Source organism: Lagenorhynchus albirostris, chromosome 9, assembly GCF_949774975.1.
Source record: "Lagenorhynchus albirostris chromosome 9, mLagAlb1.1, whole genome shotgun sequence".
In the NCBI taxonomy this organism is placed as follows: domain Eukaryota; kingdom Metazoa; phylum Chordata; class Mammalia; order Artiodactyla; family Delphinidae; genus Lagenorhynchus; species Lagenorhynchus albirostris.
In genome coordinates this window covers 93,988,343-94,013,773 of record NC_083103.1, presented here as the reverse complement: position 1 = coordinate 94,013,773, position 25,431 = coordinate 93,988,343, and the positions used below count along the sequence as shown (strand labels likewise).

At 54.7% G+C, this 25,431-nt stretch overlaps 1 protein-coding gene across 2 annotated transcripts; it reads left to right on the top strand.

Annotated features, from left to right (window-relative positions):
• The first annotated feature begins 5,256 nt into the window (after nucleotides 1-5,256).
• Nucleotides 5,257-13,494, top strand: FXYD2 (FXYD domain containing ion transport regulator 2). 2 transcript variants are annotated; one of them, XM_060160461.1, is made up of 8 exons: nucleotides 5,257-6,931; nucleotides 7,239-7,590; nucleotides 9,069-9,161; nucleotides 11,121-11,159; nucleotides 11,342-11,416; nucleotides 12,831-12,867; nucleotides 13,035-13,065; nucleotides 13,345-13,494. In XM_060160461.1, the coding sequence occupies exons 2-7, from the start codon at nucleotides 7,554-7,556 to the stop codon at nucleotides 13,057-13,059; spliced, it is 306 nt and encodes a 101-aa protein (XP_060016444.1). In that variant the 5' UTR covers nucleotides 5,257-6,931; nucleotides 7,239-7,553; the 3' UTR covers nucleotides 13,060-13,065; nucleotides 13,345-13,494. The 2 variants fall into 2 exon arrangements, with proteins under 2 accessions (XP_060016444.1, XP_060016445.1); XM_060160462.1 differs by having other exon boundaries at nucleotides 7,239-8,135.
• Nucleotides 13,495-25,431: the final 11,937 nt, after the last annotated feature.

Here is a 25,431-nt window from a genome sequence, read left to right as displayed (position 1 = left end):
AGGCTGAAGCACACCTCAAGGTCAGCGGGCTCCTTCTCTTCTCGTGGGGAGGAGGGTGCTGCCCTCCACAGGATCATGGGCTGGCAGAGCCAGGGTGGGAGAGTGGTCCAGCTCTGTCTGGTTCCCCCAACCTTGTCCCTGGTAGTTCTGCCTCACCCTGGGCCCAGAGAGAGTAAGACCGATGGTGGGGGGTAGGTCAGGTGTGTTTGCCTGAGCCAGGGGAGGAGTCTTGGAAATGCCTGTCTCCAGGCCACAGAGGGGGAGAGTGGCCACTTCTCACCATTAGTGTGATTCATGGCTGACACAGCTGAACTCCAGGGGGCCAGGATCAGCCAGCTCAAGCCAACCGGCTGCTGACTTTATGGAGCCAGCCCCAGCCCCAGCCCCGTGCCTGGTTGCACAACAGTGGGGCACTTTCCAAGGCGGGGATCGCAGAGCAGGTGATGGCGTGATCGGGTATCCTGAAGGACTTGGGGTGTTAGGGGCTGCCAGGGGGTGGGCCCCCTGTATCATCCAGAGGAGTGGGTTCCTGCCTCCCAGCCAGGCTTGGGGGTGGCCTGGTGGAACAGAAAGAGGCTCAGGACATTTCCTTGTGTTCCCTCTAGCTGTGTGATCCGGGGCGGACCCCAGCATCTTTGTCAGTTTCCTTCTCTGCAAAATGAAGTCCTTCCTAGCCATGGGGTAAGCTGGGCTCCTGTGTACACCTGGGAGCCTTGGTTTCCTCAACTGTCCAGTGGGCCTATCAGTATCTTTCCTGTTACCTCACAGGGTCAGAGTGACACGATGGACATAAAAACACTGAAAATTTTACGTGTAGATATTATGTTGTTGTCGACAATAACACACAACCTAAAAGTTGAGAATTATGTGTTATTCGGGGGCATTACTGAGGACTATGGTGTGGGAGACAGCCTCTCAGATAGCTCTGCGGAGCTGTTCCAAAGAGGTAAGGGAGGAGCCAGGATATATAGGAGTCTTTACTGAAAAACAAACAAACAAACAAACAAAACCATGTACAGCTAAACATGAAAAGATTACTGCTAATCACAAAAACCAGGCATCCCAAGTTAAGGATTTTAGTGCCTTTCTGTGTATGGGAAGATGCATGAATCTGGGCTCACTGAAATCATTCCTTTGATATTTATATTAACTGCCTAGGGCCAGTATCCTGTTTTTCTTCACCCTATATCCCCCTCAGGGTGTACTGTCACCAGCAGTGGCTGATGGTTTGATGGTGGGCAACATTCATTGTTTACTAAAATATCGCAGGCAACATTTTTTTGTCCACGTTATTAATATTTACATTACCAGCCAGTTCCTTATGTGCTCTTTCTTTGATAGCAGGGTTCCCCTTCTGTCTTTTAGACTGGGGTTCAAGTTTTGACTTGTCCACATACCATGGGAGATTCCTCTTCTGTAGGATGGGTATCTCAAAACTTGCTTGACTAAGTCGTTGGACGGAACGAAGCAGATCAAACAGGCAAGAGTTCTTTGGAACAATCAAGAACCATAAAATGGATGGAATTGTTACCAAGTGATCCGAGATGGGCACCAGACTCAGTGAAGACAGACATTTAACAGACCCCATGATCTGTGTCCTCGAAAAAGCCAGAATAGACTTGGTAGTCTTGTGAAATAAATGCTGAAGATGATTACAAAGCCAGGTGTGAACCGTTTGGGCCATGTCAGTGGCATCCAGAAGGTCATGGAGGAAGGGTGGGAGCGGCAAGGGGCAGGCTTGATCCTGGAGGTCTTCCTGGAAGTAGTGAGTTGGGACCTGCCTTTCAGAGGTAGGGAGGGATGTGGTTACTGGAAGGAGAAGGGCTGCAGCTGGAGAGAAACAGCCTCCGCTCTAGTTTAAACCCAGACGTGACTTAGAAAAGTCAAGAATGCATTTCTCTCCAGGGTATTCACTGTGGGAGAGGTGGGTCAAACGGCTTTGCCCTTGTCACCAGCTGTAGACGCAGAAGGGGACGTCCCCATCTCCTGCCTGCTCAGGGAGCAGAAAGACCTGGGCGACCTTGACTCTGAGTACATTGCCCTTTGGCAGCTCCCAGGACCTGTGTGCCCCATGGCTTGCGCCATCTTGAAGCCAACAATTAAGGAATGGACCCTCCAGGGCCCACCCCCTCCCAGCCCTGCCTTATAAGACCCCAGGGACCCTGGCATTCACAGCCACAGCAGGAGACAGGAGCCAGCGTTCCTTGGGGTTCAGGACACCTGGGCAACACAGATGGGGCCTGAGAGTCACCACCTTCCCTGCCGAGTGACCACACGTGCCATGGAGCTGAAGACGGACCTGAGCCGGGAATCGGGGCTTTCTAGGGGCTTCTGGCTTCTCTCCAGCTGTGAGCCAGCACCAGGAGGATTGGCTGGGGGCCTGGAGTCCAAGGCTGTGCCCTCTGCCTTGCAGCCCCCACACCCAGGGCAGGTGAATCTGGAGGATCCCGTCTCGAGGAGACTGGGGATGAGGGCCCTCGCCTCACTGCTGGTTCTTGAGCACCAGGGAGACAAAGCTCAGCCCATGTCCCAGTCCGTTAACTCCCTGCCCCACGAGCCCAACCGTGACCACCCCAGACGGTCGCCCAAGGCTGAGGAATCCGGGGACAAAGGAGGCCTGCTGGGGGAGGACGGGAGAGGCTGCGGCACAGCAGCTGAGGACACTGTCCCTCTGGACAGGCAGCACTGAAGGAGGGGTCTGGGAGTTGGGACTGCCTCTCCGTACCTCCCAAATTGCTCCTTGATTTCTGGGTCTTGGGGAAAACAGCAGAGTGTGCCCCTCTTTGGCTCTAGCCTGGAACAACAGACAAAGGAGAAGGGCTTGGGGGTCTTTGCCTTGTGGTCTTTCCAGGATGGAAGAGTGGTGCTCCCACCCCAGTTGCCCCCATATCCCAGAAAAGACTGGAAGAACAAGAGGTAGGGCCAGATGCCAGCAGGGAACAGCCGTTTTGCACGGGGTTTCGGGGGAAGAGGGGAAGGCTGGGGATGCCGGACGGGTGGTTGGCTGGCAGAGATCATGCTGAGGGTCCGGGACAGAAAGGTGCCCCAAGAGCCCGCTTTAAAGATCACCCCACTGGCGACTGAGCCCAGGGAGGGGGTTACCGCCAGTGTCCACAGGGAACTGGAGGGCCAGCTCAGGGTGAGGGCAGTGAAGCTAGCACTCATCAGGACCCTCTTGCCAGGCCTTCTACCTACATCACATCTATTCCTGCGACAGCCCTGCCAGGTACGTGCTATCATCCCATTTTACAGATGGGAGAAGAGGACTCGGAGAGGTAACCTTCCCCAGCATCACGCAATCCGTAGTAAGGAGTCGGGATGCAACAGGATTTAAGCGTGGGTGCATCTATCTGCAAGGGACCCCTGTGCGGCTCGCAGAGATGCGTGGAGGGAGGCTTCCCTGGGCTTCTCTCCGGGGGATCGTGGCCATGATCCAGGTTGAAGGAGCCAGGGCCTCCCTGGAAGGCTGTAGGGTCTCTGGCGGCAGGTGGGGGGGGTCCCTGTCCCCAGTGTCAGCCAGGCTGATGACCTCAGTCAGGACAAGGAAGGACTTGGTTGTGGGTGAGGTGAGAGGGGCAGGACCTCCTTGACTCTTAACATCTGGCTTCCCCTGAACGGACGGACAAACAAACACTTTTATGAAAATTGCTGCAGGGCTCCAGGTGAGGCGCTGGAGGGAAGCAGGGGGCCGGGGCCGGGGAACTCCCCAGGAAGGACTCTGGGGAAGCTGTCTGCTGGGGGTGGGGTGTGCTGTCTCTCCGTGGGGACAAACTAGTTCTTGCTACTTATTACAGGTGATTTCATGGGAAGAGGCTGCGTCAGGCAAGTTGTGGGTCTGCCTGTGCAGCTGGCAAAATTATTTCACCTCTGGAACTAATCCATTCATTTAACAAAACTAGGGATCCGCTAAGTGCCAGGCCCTGTTCTAGGCACTGGGGATCTAGGAATGAACAGAACCAACAAAACTCCTTGCTCTCCTGGAGCTTAAGTTTTAGTTAGGAGAGAAATGAGAAACAAGATAAGGAAAATATGTACTTAATCAGATATAGTAAGTGCTACAAAAAAAGAACCCGAATTTGAAATGTTGCAGAGTGGGTGTGTAAATACTAGGCAGGGATGCAAGGAAGGGTCTTTGGAGTCAGTCTTTGAAGAATGATCTGAGCAAATTCAGCCAGGAAGTCCTCTGGAGGAAGAGTCTTCAGGAAGAGGGAATAGCCGTGTGAAGGTCCTGAGGCAGGAGCCTGTCTGGAGGATTAGAGGACCGTAAAGGGGACCAGTATGGCTGGAGTGGAGAGAAGGGGCAGGGAAGTCATTGGAGACAAGGTCAGAGAGGTCAGCCCTGTATCTAGAAGCTGGATAAAGACGGGCTTCTAGGACACAGAAAAGGCTTTGGCTTACACTCTGAGCCCTCAGAGTGTAAGCAGGAGAGGGAACCCTTAGTGAAGTGAGGGCGTTGGGTGGGATGACCTTGGAGGTCCTTTCTGGCTAGTCTATGATGCAGGGTCTCCATTTGGGATGGAGATGTCTTTCTTCACAGCGCTCGTGTCTGGGAGTGTGTGTGTGTGTGTGTGTGTGTGTGTGTGTGTGTGTGTGTGTGTGTGTGTGTGTGTGTGTGTGTGTGTGTGTGTGTGTGTGTGTGTGTGTGTGTGATGGGGGTATTTCTGGCTGAGGTCTCCACTCTTGAGACCGCTGACATTTTTGGACGGGTAACTAGACTGGGACTAAAGGCCCATCTAGCCCCAAGATTTAGGAACTTCTCCAAGTGCCCAACCTGGGGAATGTCTGCTTGGCGCTCTGGGCCGTGAGCATGCAGGTTTCCACTTGGGAACATGTGACTAGGCCTGGTCTTGTGAGAAGCTGGGTCCCTGGGCAGGTGGGCCCCTGCCTCGTGGGGAAGGGACGAGGAGCCTGGAGGCAGGGCTGCCTGCTGGGGGGGGGTGGCCCCCCAGGACAGATCTCAGCCCAGTCAGACAACCCCCTCCAGGCCTGCCTGTCTCTATTTCCAGAGTGTTTTCCAGCCCGGGCAGCTCTGAGAGGGTGTCATGAGTCACCCTCTCAGGGCAGGAAGCTTTGCTAAGGAGGGACAGAGTGGCGGGTGTCATCTGACCAGAGCCAAGGGTCAGTGTCTGGGGCCAGACCAGCACCTCCCAGACCCTGCTTTTCAGTGTCTGTGTTGGGATGGCCGAGCAGGGCGACCCACAAGGAAGGGACCTGAGGACGGTCCTGCGGTCCCGAGTGAGCCACACAGACTGCTTATTTTTTTTTCTTTCTCTGTGGCCACTTATATATATATTTTTTTATTGGAGTATAGTTGCTTTACAATATTGTGTTAGTTTCTTCTGGACAGCAAAGTGAATCAGCTATACGTATACCTATATCCCCTCTTTTTTGGATTTCCTTCCCATTTAGGTCACCACGGAGCACTGAGCAGAGTTCCCTGTGCTATACAGTAGGTTCTCATTGGCTGTCTGCTTTATACATAGTATTAATAGTGTATATGTGTCAATCCCAATCTCCCAGTTCATCCCCCCCGCCGCCCCGCTTCCCCCTTGGCCAGAGGCCTCAGCGGCCAGGGAACAGGGTCTTGTCTGAGCCAGGGTAGGGGCTGCTCTGCCTTCCTGCTCCCACGGTTGGCTCCTGGCTCCAGCTGGGAGGCCGGCCCTGCATACCTGCCTTCCCACTGGAAGTGCCGTCTTCCGTCCTCCCTGCGCTGCGGCACCAACCAGCAGCCCTCAGAGGCCTCGCTGAGCTGCTGGTATCTCCCGCCGGGCCGCTGGGCGGATCTGACATCATAGCCTCAGGTAAGTCACTGGGGGCTAAGTGGGTGTTCCCAGCTGAGGAAGGGTGGGTCACACACCGGCTCCCTCTCCCAGCCCCAGCGGCTCCCCATCTCTGCCCAGGTCCCAGGGTGACACAGGAGGCTGCAGCTGGTGCCCTGGGCCATGGCCTGGACACATTCCCTCCTCACCCAGGGCAGCTTCCAAGGACCTGCTGCAGTTCTGCCCAGTCCCAGGGGATTCCTAGCTGGAGAACAAGCCCTCAAGGCAGGATCATCAGGGCCAAGCCCTGACTGGGCTGGAGGAGTGAGGTGTCGCTGAGTAAAGGCCTGGGGGGACCCCTGAGTGTCTCCCTCAGCTGCCTCAGGGGCAGGTGGAGAGCAAGGGCTCTGATTCCACGGGCTGTGGCCCCGGCCAGTGCCCTCCTGGCTCCTGGTGACCTTTGCCGGCACCTTGGGCTGCACGGAGGCTGCTGGCTGTGGCATCTCTCCCCAGTGCTCTGCCGTCCCACTCCCACTGTTTGCTGTGGCTCACAGCTTCCCCCTTCCTCAGGTCACCTTGGAGGTCAGAGAATCTCCCCCACTCTCGCGTGGATCCTGGCCCAGCCTGGCCCCGGCAGCAGGCGGCACGGGATGAGGGCTCCCTTGCCAGTCCCTCCTCCCTGCCTTTGTCTCTTCCTGCCCGTGGGCTCGGCTGGGGTGTGGAGGGAGGGAGGGCCACTCTTCCCATCCAGGCCCTGGGTCACTAGCACCTCATAACTTTCTCTTCCACTGAGGACACAGCCAGCAGCTCCTGCCATGGACAGGGGGTACCTGGGTGAGTCCCCTGAACCCCATCCCCCCACCTTCTCAGACTCTGACACAGGTGTCCGCCCCATCACTTTCAAGTGCACCCCCAGCTTCCCAGGAGTACAGGAAAAGCAGAAACAAGGAGAGGCGGGATTTCTAGACAAGGGCATCTCGGTATGGGTCCTGGGCGTGCCGTCATCTCTGCTCCCAGCATCTCTGAGCTGCAAGAGCTGGGAAGGCAACTTGTGCAACAGCCCCCTTTCTGTCTGTGTGTCCATCTGTCTGTCCACCTGCAGGAACTCTGAAGCCGGACTGCTGGGTTCAGAGCTTGGTTCCCCCACTTCGTAGCTGCCTGACCTCTGGCAAGTTATTTTACTTCTCTGTACCTCAGTTTCTTCATCTATAAAATGGGGATGATAGTAATGCCTTCCTTGCCTCATAGAGTTGCTGTGATGATTAAATGAGTTAATTTTTGTAAAGTGTTTAGAACAGTACCTTGCATATAGAGTTAAAAACGCGGCTACTGATTTATTTCTTTTGTCTTCTATCATCTCCTATCTATCTACCTATCTATCCATCTATCATCTTCATCATCATCTATCTATCATCTATTATAGTCATTCATCTATCTACCTATCTATCAACTTTCTACCTATTTTTATACTCCAGAAAGAATCCACAGTGGCTTACAAAGATAGACAAAATGTACTAAGATACCAAGATAATGTATAGTAAGGAGGTACCAGTGTCTGTGTGGAGGGCCCCAGGAGTTTTGGGAGTACAGCCATGGGGGCTTTCTAGCTCTGGTTTTGTCCCTGACTGGGTGTTTCAGGCAAATCCCTCAACCTCCCTGTCCTCAGTCTTCCTGGGCTGCCCAGTGGGGATCATGGCGCTGCCCTGGCCACCTTCAGGGTCATTGTGGAGTCAATGACCAGCTCAGTTTCTTTATCTGCGGAATGGAGCAAACGTGCATTCGGCAGGACAATGCATGCAAGAACTTGACACACGCTCAGCCCCTACCGAAGGTTAGCTCTGTTGTATTTTCGTGAATATTCATCACTTGACCCTGAAAGCAGAAGAGCTGAATGGGTGTCTCGGCTCCTGGTCTGCAGGCCGTGACATTTCCTCTTTCCATCTCACCCTCATGTTCATTCTGCTGGAAGGTGGTTGGCTTTTCTGGGTCTGACGGTGTATGACAGTAACGATAATGACACTTACTGTGTACCAGGCCCCCTGCCACACCCTTTACTGCATTACCTCACTTTCTACTCATCACAACCCATTCTACAGATGAGGAGACTGAGGCACACAGAGGTTAAGTCACTTGACAGAGGCCATATACTGAGCAAGTGCAGGAGCCAGGAAGTGAACTCAAACCTTGATCCCACTGCCACTGCTCCAGGAAGATTAATAGATGGAGTCCTTTTGAAGGGCTAACCCACCCCTGATGAGCGCTGACTGCTGACCTTGGCCCTTTGGCTATAACTGAGCATCAGCCTCTACTGGAAGCCAATTCGACTGATTAGAACTCAGTTAGGAATGTGAGCTACCCAGCGCTGCGGTCCCCAAGGTGAGTGGGGCCACGGTAGAGGCGGGAAGGAGGCCTTGGAAGTGTGGGGAATTTCCTGATTCCTAAAGCTGAGGGTGTGGCTCTCAGTCTCCACCTTGCCTCTCACCGCTGTGTGCCCTTGAGCCAGGGCCCTACCCTCTCTGTGCCTCAGATGACTCATCTGTAAAATGGGGAAATAACACAAAGTGCAAGGAACTAATAGGAACGTGTTTTGCAAATCGTGAAAACAAGGCGCTCTCCCTGTGGCAGGGCTTGGTCCCTCCCGAGGGAGCCTACCGTGTAACAGTGGGAAGCTGTGCTTCACGGCTGGAGAAGGAGAGTGCCAGAGGCTGCGGGAGACGAGGGGTTGGTTAGGGATGACACTGACAGAGGTGTGAGCTGTTAGATGCAGCCTGGATGGATGAAGAAGATAACAGAGGAAGGGCGCTCCCAGGCAGCGAAGGCCTGGAGGTGTGAACGTGCGTGGGGGGCTCAGGTGGGCTGTGAGGCGGGAGGGGCCGGGTACCCTGGGACCACCGCAGAGGAGCCTTGAGTGCCAGGCAAGACACATCAGCCGAAACAGCGATCTCCATAGCGGTGGGTGAGGTGGGCAGCTGCTAGGGTCAGGGGTCTCCATGGGACCCCCGACCTTGCCCCCCCAGGCTGTAGTATACACGGAATATATTTCGAAACTCCCACTTCCCCATTGTCACAGCCGCAGCCGTGACCTCTCGGGCTGGGGGAAGGACACCACGGCTGATCTGTCCCCAGCACTTCTCTCTGGAAATTTCCTTGGGGAGGGTTTGGAAAGCCGGCCAACTCCTCCCTGCCCCTGCTGCCCCTGCACCTCCTCATGCCTCAGCTACCCACACCAGGGCCTTTCTTGTGACCAGGGTAAATATTACCTGGCACTGTTAATGTTTAATGTCCCCCCCATCCCTGGCCACCCCACAGCCAGGCACTCTCCCCGAAGCAGAGGCCGCGGGAAGAGGGCAGTGGGACGTGCCCGTCTGCGGGGGGACATGGCAGGATTGTCAACAGATGATGGTGAGTGTGTGTGTGCGTGTGAAACATTAGGTGCCTCGGACCATCTTTGGAGGGTGAGCAGGACCCCACTCTTGCGTCTCCTGGTACCCCTGCCTTCCAAGAGTACCCACCACCTCTGCCACATCCCGTGCCAGGCTTCCCGCTAAGAAAATATGCTTTTAAAAGAGGATCCTGCCTTAACTCCAAAGAAATCTAGCTTGAATGGCGGAACCTTGGGCGCCCAGTAGGAGCTGCTGGGGGGTGGGGAGTGGTGAGCTTCTATCTTGACTTTCTGGCTTGCATCCGTCCTGGTTCCATGTATCTTTGGGACTATCTAAGCTCAGAGCAGCAGGCAGATGGGGGTCAGGCTGGCTGGGGCAGGAGTGGGCCCCTCTGCTCAGCCTTTTCAGGCTGGCTTTGGGGTGAGAGCCCCCAAGTTCAGGACACGCGCCCAGAAGTCATCCTGAGAACGAGGGTGATCAGGCCTGGAATCAGTAGGTCTTCGGTTGTCTGTGGTGGTCTTAGAGCCAGATCTAGAAAAGATGAGGGCTTTGGGTGAGGGCTGGCTCATCCAGTGGCTCAAGACGTGGTGGTCAGGGAGGAGACGGGTTCCTGGTATGGTGAGGGGAGCTGTGAGTTTGCTCATGGCTCTGACACTAATGCCCCATGTGACCTTGAACAAGACCTGAACCAAATCTGGGGAGACAACTTCGGAGGTCTTCTGCATGGTGACGGGGGCCTGGGCCCCCCCATAGGCTCCCTTGGCCTCAGGCCCTACAGGCCCAGGAGCAGACCCCTTCTAGCCTGTTCCCTCCTGGCCTAGGGCGGGAGTACTGCCAGGACAGCTGGGCTCACCAGGCCCCACGGCCCAGGCACAGTTCAGCACAGCCTGGGAGGTGCCGACTGGTGTGTTCCTTTGACCTTGGGCACTGCTGCCCTAGTGCCAAGAAGGGGCTCAAGTAGGGCAGAGAAAAGGGGCCACCCTAGCCGTGGCAGAAAAGCTCTGGCCAGGTGCCCTCCAGCTGCCCAACAGTGAGTGTGCTCAGTTTACAGGGCCGGAAGCAGAGCCATGATATCTGCTCGGGGCTGGAGACTGGACCGAACCACTTGGCCTTGAAATGTCTCCTTCCTCCTGACCATGTGACAGGCAGCCCAGCAAAGGGGTTAAGCACCTAGATTCTTAACAACCAATTGCCTGGGTTCATTCCCAGCTCGACCCTTTTCTAGCTGTGTGGCTGTGGGTGAGTTGCTTTGCCCCTCTGTGCCTCTGTCTTCTCATGGACTATATTGGAAGAATATTAATGCCTCACAGGGTTGTTACAGTGGTTAAATGAGCTACTGCTTTGTTAGCCGCAGCCTGGCACATGGTAAGCACAATATATTAATGCTTCTGAAATAAATTTGCTTCCCCCTGAGGATAGCAACGTAGGAGAGAAGAATCTAGAAACATGGGTCCAAGACTCAGGTCTGCCTCCAACTTTTATTGGGACTTTAGACAAGTCTTCAAACTGGGCCTCAGTTTCCTCCTTCTGTTCAGTGAACGTTGAGGTTCTATTTATTTATTTATTCATCCGTTCACTTCACAGATATTTGCTAAGTACCTTGTAGTTCATTAGTTATATGGAGAGAGGTTGCTGGTGAGTCTTATGGGAGATGCCTCTGTTGGTCTTTTCCTACTTTTGTATGAAGCAAGGAGAGGAAGGAACCAGCCCCTCCCAGAGGTGCCAGGGGCCTCCACAGGCATCGTGGGTCCCCGCTTTGGAGGCACAGTATCTGGTCCCAAGCTGATGGTTGGGAGCTGCCTAGGGCAGTGGGGACTCACCAGCCCGCACTCGTGGATGTCTCTCCACCAGCCTCGCCTGGCCCCCTTGGACCCCTAGGGGTGCTGGGATGGGAAGGATGGGAGTTCCACGGTTTCTGTGGCTGAAACACACCGCCGTCGGTGACTCACCCTTCACCCACTTCCGGCTCTCTCCTCAGGTGGCAGCCCCAAGGAGGACGTGGACCCATTCTCCTATGGTGAGCCTGGTGCGCCCCTCCTCCGCACCCTTCCCGAGCCCCCCCCACCTATGTAACCCCGGTTCCTGGCTCTGTGTTATGTGTCCCCCACCTTCGCCAGTTACTGTAGGGCTGCTGCCAGGTTGGCTGCAGGGAGGGGTCTGGGATCGCTCATCCCACTTCCTTGCCCTCTCCTCCCTCAGACTATGAGACTGTCCGCAACGGGGGCCTGATCTTCGCTGCCCTGGCCTTCGTCGTGGGGCTTATCATCATCCTCAGTAAGTGGGGCCTTCGTGTGGGAAGAGGGGCGCTGATGGGGACACATCACTGAGCGCACTGGCTTCCCAGGTGCGGGGTGGGGGGGAGAGCCCTCTCGCCCCCTTCCCAGATCCAGGAAGGGGGAAGTGAGTTTCTCGGATCCCCTCCCGTCCCCCACGCAGGATGTGGAAACGGATGGCCACCTTGATGGAAAGAGGAGTCTTGATGCCCCATTGCTTGGTCCTCAGACCACCCAGGAGGTTCCTTCTTCCTCCAGGGAGCCCTCCCGTGGATGCTGGGGGGAAGGCTATGGAGATGGGAGCGCTGGCTTCCAGCGGCCCAGGGAAGCTCCAGTGCACGTGGAGCCAGGCGAAGGGAGGGAACCGGCCTCCGCTGGACACCCCCTCCCCCAGATCTGGACGCTTCCTTGGCTTGAGCTACATCTCGGCCCATTTAATCCTCTTGGCAACACTGAGGGATGGCCACCAACGTCACCATTTTGCAGATGAAAAACCAGACCCACCCTGATAGGGGCAGCAAGCTGCCTGAGGTTCTGTAGCTGAATCGGAAGCGGAGCAGGTTCAGCCGCAACCCCCCGCAACCCCCTGCCTGCTGCCGGGAGACAACCGTGCCTGACAGCCAGAGGCCTTCGGCACCCCTACTCTCTGGGCCTCAGTTTGCTCATCTGTTAAATGGGGATGATCCCACTTGCCTCAGAAGGTTAGGGCTGGCAGCCAAAGACACAGCAGCCAAGGAAGCACTCAGAACACTCCAGCGTAGGCGCGGGGCGTCCTAGGGGAGAAAAGGGTCCTGGCTCCAGCCCCACCCCCGCAGGCACACAGCAGGAGCCCTGTTCAGGTGCAACCGGAAGAAACATACACGGAAACACACCAATGAAAAGAAGAGAGAGAATGTAGCAGATACACCTGTGTCCTGGGATCCTAACACATCCATGGGTGGTGCCCCCCCTCCTGACGGCTGCGCTTTGCAGACGTGGCCAGTCTCCCCGATTCTCCTGGAGGCTCCCTGGGGGCGGTGTTGAGCACGTAGGAGGTGGAAGGCAGATGGGCAGGAGCAGGGGTCTTGGCTCTGGACTTCCTGCCATTCTTCTCCAAGAGCTTTTACTGAGCAGCGTCTGCAGGCCCAGCACCACGCAGCGGGCGCCACAATGGCCCAGGCCCAGCCCCACGCTCAGGGCGCTCACAGCCCCCCACGGAGCCACTGCAGTGAGTGTTTGTTGACTGACCAATCGACTGACTTGGGCTTCTGATTGCTTATGGTGCAGCCTTATATATAGAGAGAGACAGTCAACTGTGGCCTCCAAGGCAGACACCAAGCGGTACAGGCAGGTGGGAGGGAGGAGGGAATACAGAGCCGAGTCCTCCAGGGCAGAGAGGGTCTCCTTGGAAAACTAACTTCCTGTCTCTCTTTAAGGCAGACGATTCCGCTGCGGGGGCAGGAAGAAGCACCGGTGCGTGCCTGCCTGGGTGACTGATGGGGTGGGCGGGGCGGGGGCGGGGGCGGGAGGAGCAGGTCGAGGAGTTTGGTCACTGAGGCCTGTGAGGAGGGTCTACAACTTCAGGGACCCCTGAACTCACCGCCCCCCCCAACCTACCTGTCTGCTTTCCTCCATCCCAGGCAAGTTCACGAAGATGAGCTGTAATGAGAGGTAGGTTTGCGAGGGGCGGGCAAGGGGGTGGCCGGGGATGGCTGTGGTTAATAAGGAAGAGGTGAGGATGAGCTGGGAAGGACGTCAGGGTCTTTCATCCATCAGCCAGGTGTCTGTCACCCTCATATGTTTTTAAACGATGGCCAAGTGCCTGGCGTGGCACGTGTAGCCAAGGGAGGCTGCTGAGACATGCCAGGGAGAGGTAAGATGAATAAGGAACGAAATGAGAGTCCCGACCTCTGCCCTCTCACAGCCCCAATCCTCTCTTTGTCTTTGCAGAGCCAGTCGTGTCCACCATTGCACCGGGGCCGCTTGGGAAGCCCTCCCTGAGCTATAGGTCTTTGTACCCAGGACTGCCAGGCCCTCGGGCTGAAGGAAGCCCCGGGCTCCGCATGACCCCTGGGTGGGCATCGCCTCCTCCCACCCCGTGCTGATAATAAAACCGGCCTCAGAGACGGCTCCTTCCCTGGCCTGCCTCCCTCCCTCCTTCTCTCCTTTAACTGCCACCATCCGCTCCTCCAGGTCGGAGTCCATACAGCCCGGTCCCTTGTTTTTCAATTATTCGCTCAGGTGCCCATGCCTACTTAAGCAAGAAGTTCAGTACCATCCCCTCTAGGACTTTCCTAGCGACGCCAAGGACCCCAGAGACAGAGGGCTCAGCCTGCCTTCCAAATGCCAGGCAGAGAGAAAGATGGGAAGGCGAAGGTCACATGTTCAAAGCCGCTGGGTCTGTTGGAGCTGCCTGACCATCGGCCCAGGCCCTGGGTGGGGCTGTTGGAGCTCTCCAGTGGGAGACACTGCAGCCATGCCCTGGGCTGCCAGCGTTGTAGCTGTTTGTGGCCATATTATGTGCTCTGCCATTTCCCCAGGTGCACCAACGTGCCCGGGTGGGTGGGTCTAGGGGTCCGGGCGGGGGCCTCAGCACACGCTCTCTTCCTATCCCCTTCCTGACCCTGGTGCTAAGCTCCGGCCACCCCTTTTCCACTCGTGGGGCCAGGGGGCCTCAGCTGGACCTAACCTCATCCATCTATTTGGGTGCTGACTTGGTTAACCCCAGGGCCAGGGGCCAGAAAGTGGACGGTGAGGGTGGGCCTCTTGTTAACCATTTCCTCCAGCCCCCTGTCCGCTCTGGCAGGCACTCACTCAGGACAGCTTCAACCCAGGATGGTGTCAGGCCGGCCCTGCCGCCAGCGCCTGACTTCCTGTTGCCTGGGGCCCCCTGGCAGCCCAGCACGCTGCTCCCCTTGGGCAGTTTCTGTGCCCTGGAAGGAGCCCCTCTTCCCTCTCTCTCCCTTCCCGGCAGAGGCCTCTGCGAGAGGCTGGATGGGATGGTGGGATCATGGCACTACCTAGTGTCCAGTTTACTCATCTGGGTCCTGGAGCAGCCAGGGAAGGAGGCGGGACTGGCCTGGGAACCCAAGACAGCAGCAAGTGAGCAGAGTTTAAAGTGAACAGGGAGGGCGTGTTTGGGGACCAGAGGCAGGGTAGGCAGCATTCTGCTTGAGAACTGAGCTCTTTGTCATAATCCACTGCTGCCTGGACCACCAGCCCTCACGGACTCGCAGAATGCTTGAGCACCAAAGGCCCCTAAAGAGTAAAACAAACAATCCTCAATTTTCAGCAAGGGAAACTGAGGTCCCGAGAAAGGCAGTGACTTGTCCAGGTGACCCTGCCAGCCTGTGTCGGAGCCAAGCTACAACCCAGGTCTCTGGCCCCCCAATTTCAGAGTCCTTCTCACTGACCCCGTGGGTTGGGAGGAGAAGCTCCAGGGAGACACAGAGGGGAAAGCCTGATTCTTACAACTCAGAGCTAAGGTCTTTGTGACACCCTGCTCCGAATGTGGGCTCACCCATGACAAATAAATCCTGAGAGGCCAAACCCTTAAATAGAATTCAGTATTTCCATACACAAGACACTGGAGCCATCCACGACAGTGGGGAAATGAACGGGAATGGGGCAGGTCCAGCCAGCGGGGCTTTTGGGAGGAGGGGTCTCCTGAAGCTTCTTGGATGTAGCAGCAAGGTGAACGAGAAGAGGGGTATTCCAGGCCTGCGGCCTGCCTGAGGAGAAGTAAGCGCCTTGGAGAGGAGCCACATTTCTAGAAGGTTCCATACACAGGCCCTGAGCTGCCAACCCAGAGGGCAATTCCAGCTGCTTTGGAGGGAAATAGTCCTGAGTGAGTCACTTCCGCCTCTGCCCCTGCTGCAAGCCCTCTGTCTGCCAGTCTTCCAGACTGTCGCCCTGCAGAACCTGGGGTGCTGTTCAAAGCACTAGCTACCCAGCATCCCCTCCAGAACTATCAAATATTAACCTTGGGATGGGCCCATGCCAGGTGATGCTTAACCAGCTCCCAGGAGAGCAGCCAGTGCGGAAACCACAGATCCAGGTGACATTCAGAGCCCTCATCAACACTTTCCCTTCCCCCTCCATTAAGGTCACGTTGACTGGGAGCTACTGAACTTTCACTTCACTTTGGGATTTTCCACAATTCGTACACAGATTGTCACAAATAACAACCAAGGCTGGGAAGTGATTGAATGAATTAACTTTTAATCACACAACAGCAACAATAGCAGCCTTAGTCTGAGGGGATGCAATTTCCTTTGTCACCACCAGATGGAGCATGTGTCTTACTCCAAATCCCTTTCCAACAGGCTTTCAACTCAGTCTAAGGGCTGGTGGAACCTTTGCTGGGAGGAGGGGCCTCCCGGTCTGCCAGGGGCTCTGGTTTCCCAGGAAAGCCCTGAGCTCTTCTCATTCCGTCTGCACACCCCTCAGGTGTATCACCTGCCCTTGCTCTGGGATAATTCTTGGCTGTGTGATCTCGAGCCCTCCTCACTCCTCCTGGAAGGGAGAGACCCTCTGTGATCTGCACATCTTCCTTACCTTAGGGTGACCATGAGACCTTCACCCACATAGTTTGAGTTAATCAACGTCATGAGCAGGACGGTGGGTAAGGAGAGGGCGGCCCCAAGACACCCCCCCCCCCCCCGCCGCCCGCAGCAACCCCACTGGTCCTATCTCACCCAAGGAGTGTGCGCGCTGAGCTGAAGAGGGGCCCAGGGCAGAGGGGAGTGCTGAGCCTTCCCCCAGGCCCTCCTCCCACTCATCCCTGCTGGAGAGATTAATGGCCGCCCTGTTGATCCGTGGCCCCAGGCAGCTGAGGTCTGAACTGCAATTCAGCAGGGCCTCCGGGCGGCAGTGACCCGCTCCTTGCCAGGCGTTCATTCTTCATCGTCCTCCTGACGTACACTCGGCCAGGGGAGATCAGAGGCCAATGCTGTGGCTGCCCAGCCTTGTCCTGTCATCGCAGTGAGTCTCTGGCTGGGAAGATGGATCGGGCCCGGGCCTTGGAGCCGGGACCACAGCAGTCCCACTGCAGGGCCTTGGGAGGGCAGCGCGGAGCCCAGGGCTGGGCTGGGAGAGCCAGCCTGGCGCCCGAGTAAGCCAGCCTTAGAAGAAACCCTCCCCTTAGCCTCGGTGTCCCCCTCCCACACTGGGGACACTCAATGTCGTCTGCAGTTGAGTGACTGAGGGCTTGGGAAGAAATCCTGTTTAGAACTTGGGACCTTGGTGCCCATGACCTCAGCTTGACACTGGGGGTTGGGGGGACCTAAGGAGGCGGCCGCAGAAACCAGGGTGAGGGGTTTTCCCAGGTATGGAAGGGCCTCCTACCTGAAAGGCACTCGAACCCACTGCATGTAGGGGTGGCGGCTCCCCAGGATCTGACTCAGCAGCTTATTTGGGGGACTATTAGGCTGCCTGCCCTGAACCTGCGTGGTCCCCCAAGCCCCCTCCTCAGGCCCCAGGGCGCTCCTGGCTGCTGTTGGTCTCCAGAGCTCTTAAACTCGGTTCCCTTTTCAAGAAATTCTCTGTTGCTTCCCTGAAGGCCTTCCTTGGTGTCACCAAGAGGAATTCCCCAGGTGAGGTGGTGGGGCGGGCATAGAAGACGGGCAGCTCCAGGCGGGGGCAGCAGCTCGAGGCCCCGGAACCTCGCCTGCAGCTCAGTGCCTTCCGTGCTGCGGACGGTAGGGAGCTGGCCTCACTGCCAGCTTTGCCTTCAGCCCACTGTGTGACCGTGAGACGGCCCTCGGCTGCCTCTGGACTTGGCTTTGGGAAAAGCAAACACAGGACAAAAATTCCAGGCGTTGGCTTCAAAGTCAAGGGGTTCTGGGAAGGGATAAGTGGGGACCTGTAGCTCGTCCCCTTGTTACCTCCTGCCCCCAGAAGAGCAGCACTCAGGGAGGCTTGGTGTGCGTGCGCGCGCGCACACACACACACACACACACACACACACACACACAAATATACACTCGCTCCCTCCTAGTAGTTAAAACAGAGGCGCCCAGCAAGTAATGAAGGCAGACAAAAAGACACACTTGACAAAGCAGAGGAGATGAGGCTGGCCTGGCCCAGAGCCAGGAGCGTGTTGAATTCTCTCGTGGTCTTTGTTTCCTGAAAGGCCTATCAATCAGTAACACAGCTGTGCCAACCCAGCCTGCACGGGAGCTGAGTGCCCACCACCCCTGCCGCAGTAAGTAATATTTCAGGTCTCGTGTCCGTGGACCATCTGCTCCTGATGCAGTGACTCACGTCATCCCGGAGTGGCCTCAGCCCTCAGATGCCCTCCTCCCAGGGGGCCTGCTGGGGGCCCCATAACTCCTGGCATTCTGACAGTCCCTTTATGTCTGTCTGCATGGCCTGCAAGCCGCATGAGGGCGGGGGTGGTGTCTGATGGTTTACCCAGCAATCCCCAGCGCCTCGCCCATCCTAGCATGTGCTCAATAAATGTTTGTTGTTGACTGAGCACATGACTGGCTGGCCAGAGGAATGAATGAGTGATTACCCACAGCTGGACCTACCACTTCCCTGCTTCTCAGGGGACAGGGAGAGCTGCTGGGCGTTGCAGTCTGGGCAGGTAGCTGGGTAGTGTGTCTGCCGGGTGGCGCTCATGGAGCTTGGATGGGGAGGGGGCTACCAGGGGCCTGTCCCAGTGACAGCCAGCATTTTGTCCCTGGCATCACAGTTAAGATCAGAGGCTTTGGAATCAGCCGGCCCAGATGTGAGCCCTGGCTTGGCCAGCTGTGGACTATGGAACTGTGGGCAAGTCCCCCCTGAGCCTCAGTTTCCCGAAATGGAGAAACAACGTCTGACTCGTGGAGTTCCTTCTCCTGACCGGTCCTCGGTGACCAGTGGCTGCTGTGATTACTTTCTCGAATGTTCTCCCAGTGCTGACACTGGATGCTGCTGTCTTTCCCTGGACCCCTGCAGGCATCTCGGCCCTTGGCCATAATGTTTTACCGTCCAGTGCATTCTTTTCAGGACACTGTTCACGGCCAGGAGGTAGGGGCTCCTGAGTCCACCCTCAGCCCCAGACCCTCCTCAGCACCCTTTGGGCCACAGTGGGAACTTGGTCTGGCCCATCCTGGGAGGCCCCGCCCGCTGGGTCCTCTGCCAGCTTGGCCATGGGCTCCCCCGCTCCCTTGAGACCAGTGGAGGGTGGTCTATGGCTGCTGTGCTGGGACCAGGAAGGGTCTGTGGAAGAACTTTCTGTGTGTGTGTTGGGTGTGCGAGGGATTGTGTGTGAGTGTCCATGTACGTGTATGTGCATTTGTGTGTGTGTGTGTTGGAACGGGGGAAGAGCCAGACAGACAAGGTGGTAGGGAACTGACTGCATGGAGGATGCAAGAGGCTGGGCCCAGAGTCTGGAGGCCAGGGAAATGGGCAGCTCCACTCTGCTGGCCCCTCTCTGGACCTCGGCCCCCTCAGCTGAGAATGGGGGCTGGGTCAGAGGTCATTGTCTGTTGCTCCCAGTGATTCTTAGACACACAGACACAAAGCTGGGGCAGGGAGTGAGTCCAGATCCCAGCTTCACTGTGACACATGGCCTGGGGTGAGGGGCAGCTTGTGTGGTGGAGGATCTGAGCCTGCGGCACCCCCATCCCGTCCCGGGATGCTAGGGGAGGCAGATAACCAGATTCCCTGTGCAGAGACCTGGGAATGGAGGCATCTGCAAGGGACCAGAGACTACAAGGTGCAGGCAGTGGGATGTCCCCTCTGGAGGGCAGAGCCAGGGCCCAGGCAGAGGGAGGGGGGCTCCTGGGCTTTTAAACTGCCCTCTCCAGGGAGTTTTGGAAGACTTATTCTCTTCTAGATCTGATGTTTTTCCTCCCCTCAAACCACGCAGTGAAACAAGCAAAAGCAGGAATAGTGCAGTGGAAGAGGCATTGGAGGTGGGGCAACACAGGCTTGGGTTTGGAGCTTGGCTCTGTCACTGACTAGCTGGGCAGCAGCGGGCAAGTCCCTTAGCGTCTCTGAACCTCAATTTCCTCATCTGTAAAATGGGGATCACAATGCCCATTAAAGAGACTGAATGAGATCATGTGTGTAAAGGAGATCAGTAAGCCATAAAGCGCTACAGAAATGCAATGTGGATGTTTTAAAGTTTTACGTTCTTTTTTTTTAAATTGAAGTAGAGTTGATTTACAATGTTGTGTTAGTTTCAGGTGTATGACAAGGTGATTCAGTTATACATATATGTATATCTATTCTTTTTCAGATTCTTTTCCATTATAGGTTATTACAAGATATTGAATATAGTTCCCTGTCCTATACAGTAGGTCCTTGTTGTTTAATTATTTTATATATAGTAATGCATATCTGTTAATCCCAAACTCCTAATTTATCCCTCCCCCTTTGGTAACCATAAGTTTGTTTTCTATGTCTGTGAGTCTGTTTCCGTTTTGTAAATAAGCTCATTTGTATCTCTTTTTTAGATTCCACATATAAATGATATCATATGATATTTGTCTTTCTCTGTCTGACTTACTTCACATATTATGATAACCTCTAGGTCCATCCATGTTGCGCAAATGGCATTATTTCATTCTTTTTTATGGCTGAGTAATATTCCATTGTATATATGTACCACATCTTCTTTATCCATTCATCTGTCGGTGGACATTAAGTTGCTTCCTTGTCTTGGCTATTGTAAATAGTGCTGCTATGAACATTGGGGTACATGTATCTTTTTGAATTAGAGTTTTCATCTTTTCTGGGTATATGCCCAGGAATGGGATTGCTGGATCATATGCAATTCTAGTTTTAATTTTTAAAGGAATTTCCATAGTGGCTGCACCAATCTACATTCCCACCAACAGTGTAGAAGAGTTTGCAAAGTGGGATGAAGCAATGTCAACCAAGGTTTTCATTGGGTTGGGTGTTTGATTGCATGCTTTTCAGTATACTTCAGCAAAATATATGTTGAATATTTAAATACCAAGTATGTGCTGGTCACTGTGTTCGGTATTTTGACAAGCTTGAGTGGAAATTGTTTATGAAACTACAGAACATAAACCCATAGAAGATCTTCTAGTCTGGTGTTTCCCAAATGCCAGTCCGAAGACCCATGCTGAGCCGCTTACCTTCAAATTACCTGGGATATGTAGAATACAGATCCCTGCTTCTGGAATCTGGAATCTCTCTTTCTCTCTGTCTCCCTGTCCCCATTGTGAGTGAGCGTGTGTGCGTGTGCGCGCGTATGTGCATTTGATTAGTTGAATTTGGGAACCACTGATCTAGTTCAGTCCTTTTCTGAACAGTGGAATCTGAGCCCCAGAGAGGGGAGATGCTCTCAGAGGACAGCATATCACAGGCCAGGGGTTTCGGGAGCACCCGTACCTTTCACACTTTTTCCAGCCCGTCCCAGGTCCCCTCAAAGGCTTGGCTTCTGAGGACGTGCCTCAGCAGGGTGCTAGAATATGGAAGCAGAAGACTTGAGCTGGAGTCTGAGCTCTGCATTTAGTGGCTGCTTAACCTTTAGCAAGTCACTTGCTTCTTGCAGCCTCGATTTCCTCATCTGTAAAATGGAGGTATTGATGCCTGTCTTGCTGTGGGGGGTCTTCCTGTGAGCGTGCTCTGAAGGCTGCACAGCTCCACTTTTTAACTCCGGGTAGAGACAGACCTGACCTTTCTTTCTTTCTTTCTTTTGTGGCTGTGTCAGGTCTTAGTTGCGGTGTGCGGGATCTTTCGTTGCGGTGCACAGGCTTCTCTCTAGTTGTGGCACGCGGGTTTTTTACTCTCCAGTTGTGGCGCGCGAGGTCCAGAGTGCGTGTGCTCTGTAGTTTGCGCCACGCGGGCTCTAGGTGAGACGCGTGGGCTCAGTATTTGTGGCACATGGGCTTAGTTGACCTGCAGCATGTGGGGTTTTAGTGCCCCGACCAGGGATTGAACCCTCATCCCCAGCATTGGAAGGCGGGTTCTTTACTACTGGACCACCAGGGAAGTCCCCAGACCTGACTTTTCTAAGGAGAAATTCCACAGGCTGAACTCTCTTCCACTTCCGCCAGGTGCAGCCGGGTCTAATATGGAAAGATAATCCTCTCAATGAAGCAGCTGCCGCCCCGCTTCACCCCGCCCCTCCCCAAGGTTACAGGTGCTAGTCTTTGGGCGACACCTACTGACCAGGTCTGGTACTGCATCCTCCGGTAGCCCAACCACAGCGGGGAAAACTTGTCTCCTTGGACATTCACAGCCACCGTATGAGGTAGGTGTTATGTTCCCATTTTACAGATGAGAAAAGTGAGTTCATGGGAGGCACAGTGAACCTCTGATTCCAGGTGCTTTGTTCAGCTCCATCTCCTCCCTACCTCTTGCTCTTAGACTGAGCAGAGTGGGGAGCCGTTCTCTCCTAGGCAGAAGAGAGCATGCTGAATCACCCTGAGTTAGGAACTGGGATTAGGGGCGTGGCCAGAGTTGCGGGGCCAGCTCCAGGCTGGTCCGAACTGTTGTCCTGTGGCAGCAACCCCACCAGGCAGAAGACTTGGTGTTCCCCAGCTCCAAACAAGCTAGACTGATGGCAGGGGCTTCAGCTGCAGGAAGACTCTCTGAGGAGGCTCAGGGAGGCTGTTTGGCCACACTGCCATGAGCTCGGCTGTTTTGGGCAGTGACTGGCCTGAAGCCCAGCACGTGTGTGTTGGGAGTTGAGGGCGGTGTGCCTGGTCTAAGCTACTTCTCAGTCAGGATGGCATAAAGTGTAATGATTGACAGTAAGAATTCAGCCTTATCTTTTAGAGATGCGCACGAAAAGATCTACGAATGGATTTATATAATGCATGAGATTTGCTTACAGAAATCCTTGGTGATGGGAAGGGAGGGTGGTCGGGGAATACAGATAAGACAAGATTGCCACGAGTCAACAATTGCTGGCCCTAGAGGATGGGTGCACGGCAGTTCGTTATACTCTTCTCTCTACTTGTGATATGTTTGAACATTTTCCGTATTAAAATCTTTCTGAAAATGTGACAGCAGAGATACTACCAACCACCACCGACAGCAGTAAAGAGAAAGAAAACTCTGCGGTCAGACCACCCAGCCCTGCTCAAGGCTTGGGCATTTGACGCTTACTAGATGTGTTAATGTCCCCGTGTCTCAGTTTCACTATCTGTAAAATGGGGATGATAATAATTATGCCAGCCTTATAGGTTGTTTCGAGGGTTAACTGAGATTATGCATCTAAAGTACTTAGCATAGTGCTGGACCACAGCAGGGTTCAATGATAAAAATCGTTATTAGGAGTCCATGGCTCTGGTTATAATTTGCCAAAAGAAAAAGCTACTTTGGCTGATTCAGACAAACAATTGGCCATTGCGATCAGCTCCAAGGTTCTAACCATGAGTTTTGGAAGACACAGCCCTGAACCATCTCGTGCCAGGTGCGTGGGTATCTCAGATGGGCAGACACACACCACAGAGCCAGGTTCATGAAACCCCCCGCAGGGAGGCCCTTCTCCCATCACCTGGTACATCCATTTCCATCCAGCTTTGACTCTTCAGGCTCTTCCCATCACCCAGGCCCACTCACATCCTGCCTTGGTTTTTCCTAACCACTCCTTTCTCTGAGCTTAAGCAGCTGTCTTCACAGACTAATTGAATCTCAGCCCTAGGTGGGATCTTAAAAGTCTTTTAACCCAACCCTGTGGCTACTGAGGATGGAGTGGTGGGCAGGGCTACCCAGTCAATGGGCCGGAGACAGAGGACAACACGACCTGGGCCATGAATGTCACGGTAGACGGAGTGCAGGCCTGGGATTCAGGAACCCTGCATCCAAGCGCTGCCACTGACCTTCAGAATGTATGGCCTGGATGTTCTTCAGCTGCACGACCACCGTTTCCTCCTCTGTGACACAGGGTGCTCCCAGTAGATGGCCTCCAGCCCCCTTCCCACTCTGACCTTTAGGCTCAGCATACAGACCTCCGCATGCTGTCCTCTATACGTCTCCTTCCCCGCTGAGCACAAGCTTCCCAGGGCAGGGACCTGTCTTAGAGTTTCCGGGGATGCTGGGAGCTCCTTGCTTAGGGGCCGGGCACAAAATTGCTGAAAGTGTAAATAAACCGACAACATGTGCTTCCTCTGAGTCGAGGGTGGGCAGCGGCCAGTGAAAGGACAGAGGTTTCAGACCAGGAAAAGTGGGAAACCTTCCCAAATACCTCACACTGTATCCATAACACCCAATAGTGTTTTAAAGGTTCTGGGATGTCCTTACAGTAAAAGAAACCTATTTACCTCTGGTTATTCCAGTGTTTTCCAAACCTATTTGACCAGAACTCACTTTTTGCATATCACCTATTTCCTTCTCATGAAACTCTTGGGAAATGCAATGTAAGATCTTTTTGCCTTTTCAGCTGGGTTTAAGTACGATCGCGTGTGGTAGAGATGCTACGCTTTCATGCCACGTGGTCTGAAATTGGGCCTCCCTTCGTGCCTGCATTCTCAGCTGAGTCTTCCCCCCTCACTGGGGCTGAGCTAGGACTTCAGGGATCGTTGAGAGTCTTAGCCGGTGTGTGTAAGTGATGCCATTTGACCCAGGCAGCATTTCCTCTCCCAGCGGTCAAAAAGCAATGTGTCTGTCTAGTCGTGCATCCCACCCTGACCCTGTCCCCAAGAATCCACCTGAGGGTCACAGGTCAGCAGCAGTTCATGGGAAAGAGGCCCAGCTTTATTGGCACGTCGGCCCCCAAAAGCCAATCAAATATTGAGACACAGAGAAAGTCGAATACCTATCAAGGGGGTGACAGTTCCTGTTCTCAGAGCTGTTCAGATCTCATCTGGAGTGTTGGGGCCATTCTGCTTTTAAGAGGGACGTTGTTAACGTTAAATATGTGCAAAAGGGGAAACCAGGAGAGGGAAGGGTCTGGAAATTATGTTGGAAAAGGAGAGGTTGACAGAACTGCGATATTTAGCCTGGCAAAAGGAAGGCCTGTAGGAGGGCGGCGCTATGGTGGCTGTTCTAAGATATTTGAAAAGCCGTCATCTGGCGGGTCTCGTGAACTCCAGCGGGCTAAGGCAGATTGGGCTTCGTAAAGAAAAGTGTGCGTGATCACAGAGAGTCAGATTAGGGTGAACTTCTGTGTGGGTAGGGAGCCCCTCATCCCTGGCAGCATTTAACCAGGGACTGTTAGCACCTATCTGGGGGGGTGGAGAGAGCTGGGGGGTGTGAGATGGAGCCGGTCAGATGGGCTCTAAGGCGCCAGCCGGCCTCCTCGCTGAGTCTATGGCTGTTGGGCTGGTACCCCCCCGCACCGTTCCCACACAGTGTCCCCCATTCCCTTGGCAATCCCAAACGGCATTCCACCCGCCACTGTGGCGCTCTGGCTCTGTGGCTTTGCCCCCCGCAGGTGGACATTCTCTGCTCAGCGTGGCTGGAGGGGCTTCCTGGTGTCTTCCACAACCCCTGGGCTTTGAGGGGCATCTCAGTCCTTCATGCTGGTAGCTCCGTCCCAGTGATGGGAGGGGCGTTGTCCCACAGATAGGGTGTAGAGGGGGACTCTAAGCCGTCTTCCACCCCTGAGATCCTCTGGTTTGTGGACTGAAGTGGCCAGATTTCCTAGGAAGAGGGCTTTGAGCATCCAAGTCAGGGCCGATTCCATGGGCCGGACCTTGGCCTCCCCTTCACTATGGAGGACAATCTCTTCGGGGGCTGTGGCATTTCTAAGCATCCTCTGTGTGTGCAGTACTGTACAAACACATAAGTTACACACTGTGTGACACTCTGAGGCAAGGGACTGTGGTGGGAAGAGCCCTGGACCAGAATCCAGAAAACCTGGTTCTTGGCCCAGCTCAGCCTCCATGGTCTGACCCAGGACAAGTCCCTGGGATGGACACAGGTTTTGTAGGACCTGAAGCTTAGACCATTCGAAGGGACCTCCTTAAGGAAAACAGTCCACAACTATAAACACAAAATGAGGTACAAAGGTGAATATTTAGGATGCTAAAATGAAATTGCCACAAATTCTGTAAAAACTGACAAATACCACAGATATCACACAATCTGGACAAATAACAATATCTGTGTGAACTCACTGCCTGA